Genomic DNA, 2,407 nt, shown 5'->3' with positions numbered 1-2,407 from the left:
ATGGAGTACAATCAGTTCGTTTAAAATGCTTCTCGTTAGGATGTTCAACAATTACAAGAACGCTTTAGCTCACATTATTAAATCTATAAATGGTTAATTTGTTCTTAAATGTAATTTTAACCTTCACATTTCAGAGCAAGTAGGGGAAGGAGCCTGTCTAAAAACTGACGATACCAGAATTTCAAAGCATACATATGTAAGGTCAAGCTTCGCTGACAATTTATACTACTACCGCAATTTTTCTTCTAATGGTGACCAGTAATGTCAATAAACGTCCTACTATATCCCCTCACCGCATGTGGCACACCAACTGCTGTACAGGTTGTGCACTGAATTGGTGAAAACTTTTAACACAGAACAAAAGCAGCAGCATCTTTAAGTAAACGATGTTAAAAACATCCTACTCCTAAGAAAGAACACAGCAAGTCGTATTAAACTAGAAATGCCATGTTTGCAATGCAGAAGTACAAGCGGCAACCAATCTACACCTCCCCAGCTTTAGAAACTTTATAAAATTCAGGCACATTTTAGCAAAGCCCTTCACTAATACTCTGGGAGAAAGGACTAAGCGGTGAAATGCAACACTTTTCGTGCTTCCAGGAACTTTACTGGGCTCCCTAGGGCTCGGGTCCGGGACTGAGAGTTGGGTACATACAGGACTCGGAGCTCCTGTCGCTTTAAGAGACAGTCTCACACTTACACACTCGAGCACACACTGACAAGTGCTGCGTGTGCACTCTTTTGCTGCCAGCCTCGAGTTTGCCGCTAAGTATCAATGAAATGCCAGGCACGCAGAGGACAGCACCCAGCCCTGCTGCCGGAATCCAGAGATTTGGGTCCCAGGAACTCCCCCGGGGTTTGCCCCCCTCAAAAAAAAAAAACAACCCAAGTTTGCAAAAGCCAGGTGCTGTGCGGTCCGGCAGCCCGGGCAGGGGACCCAGCGTGGGACAGGGGCACGGGAGGCCTGGGAGAGCAGAGAGCAGGGGACAGGGGCAGGGGACCGGGCAGGATGGCAACATTTTGCGAATTACAGCGCCGTCTAACAGACAACACATTTGGCTCCACGTGACTCGCAAAGGCCCCAGAAACCAAACCCGCTCACAGGGGGGGACAGGAGCACTCCCTTCGTATTTTTAATCACTGGGTTTGCGAAGGCTTCTCGTTTTAGGAGAGCAACGGGCAGGGCCACTGCAAACCGCAAACGCATGCGGCCGGAAGGTGCCCCCTCACCTTTCGTATCCAGCTCCACGTGGATGATGTTGCCCATGACGGAGGTGTTGTGAAGGTGCTGGACGGCCTCCCGGGCACCCCTGACAGTGGCAAAGATCACTTTGGCGATGCCCAGGTGCTTCTTGTTCTTGGGGTTGTAGAGGATCTCCACCTCTTCCACTTCGCCGTATTTCTTGCACATGTCGGTCAAGAAGTTTTCGCGGATGTTGTCGTTCAGCTTGGCAAAGGTGACCTGCTTGGGAGGCACTGGCCCCACGTAAAATTCGTCAATCTGGAAACAGGCACAAGGTGGGGGACGATAAAAATAACTGTCATCATTAACAAGCGGGGAGGGAGACGAAGGGAGCATAAGGAAGGCACGGGAGGGAGAGGGTTAAAGGCATCCTGCAAACTTCAGGGAAATAAAACTGGCTCCCAGGCTCCAGGCTCTGGGGTGACTCCCGGAGCTGAGCAGAGCCTCTGTCGCTGCTGTCATTCATTGTAACCGGCTCCTTTTTGGGCTCAAACATGTATTTTAGAGCAGTACTGTCAGCTGAGACCACCCCTCCACTGCCCCCCGCCCAAGAAGACCCACCCCAGGACAACTCCAAAACCTTCAAGTGATCTTGTCAGACAGATTTCTCTGGTTTCTCGTTATCTTTAGAGAAGAGGTTTATTGGTAAACAGTTTGCCAAATAATAATGTTCACAGGACTATGACTGTCATTTAAACGGTCCATGAAACTACCTGGAACCGAAGGTTTGCTCCCTGATAAACACGAATACAGAGCTCAACCCAAAAGTCAGGGCAGGACCTTGAATTTGGGGACAGACAGCTCCAACTCCTTAGTTTTTTATTCGCCCTATTCTGGGATCCCTGACACAATCCACAGGAGCGATTCCCGAGTTCTGGGAGGAGGAGGAGGAGAGAAAGCACAAAAACAGCAATAATAGGGCTAGAAATCTAAGACACAAATGCAAGAAAAAATAAACTCCCAGGAAGCACGGGCTGTCTCAAGGGAAGGGGAAAGCGCGCACACACACACACACATACACACACGTGTCAAATTGCAATTCTGCTGGGAAATGCACACAGATTGGAAACACAGAAATAAAGCCGCAGGTTTGGGCTCCTTCTCGGCCTCCTGACAGTTGAACACACAGTGTCAGGTGGCACAGTAACTTTGGTGGCTCTGTGC

General features: G+C 49.3%; 1 protein-coding gene across 1 annotated transcript in view; it reads right to left on the bottom strand.

Annotated features, from left to right (window-relative positions):
• Positions 1-2,117, bottom strand: part of LOC104281140 (histone-lysine N-methyltransferase SETD1B-like) — a gene marked incomplete at its 5' end in the record, with an annotated part of 45,992 nt that extends 43,875 nt beyond the window's left edge. The window contains 3 exon segments of the mRNA XM_009879041.1: positions 1,231-1,501; positions 2,024-2,063; positions 2,065-2,117. Coding sequence (XP_009877343.1) covers positions 1,231-1,501; positions 2,024-2,063; positions 2,065-2,117 — 364 coding nt within the window.
• Positions 2,118-2,407: the final 290 nt, after the last annotated feature.

The sequence above is a fragment of the Apaloderma vittatum genome, unplaced genomic scaffold, assembly GCF_000703405.1.
Source record: "Apaloderma vittatum isolate BGI_N311 unplaced genomic scaffold, ASM70340v1 scaffold23141, whole genome shotgun sequence".
Lineage (NCBI taxonomy): Eukaryota > Metazoa > Chordata > Aves > Trogoniformes > Trogonidae > Apaloderma > Apaloderma vittatum.
This window is presented reverse-complemented; position numbering and strand designations above follow the sequence as displayed.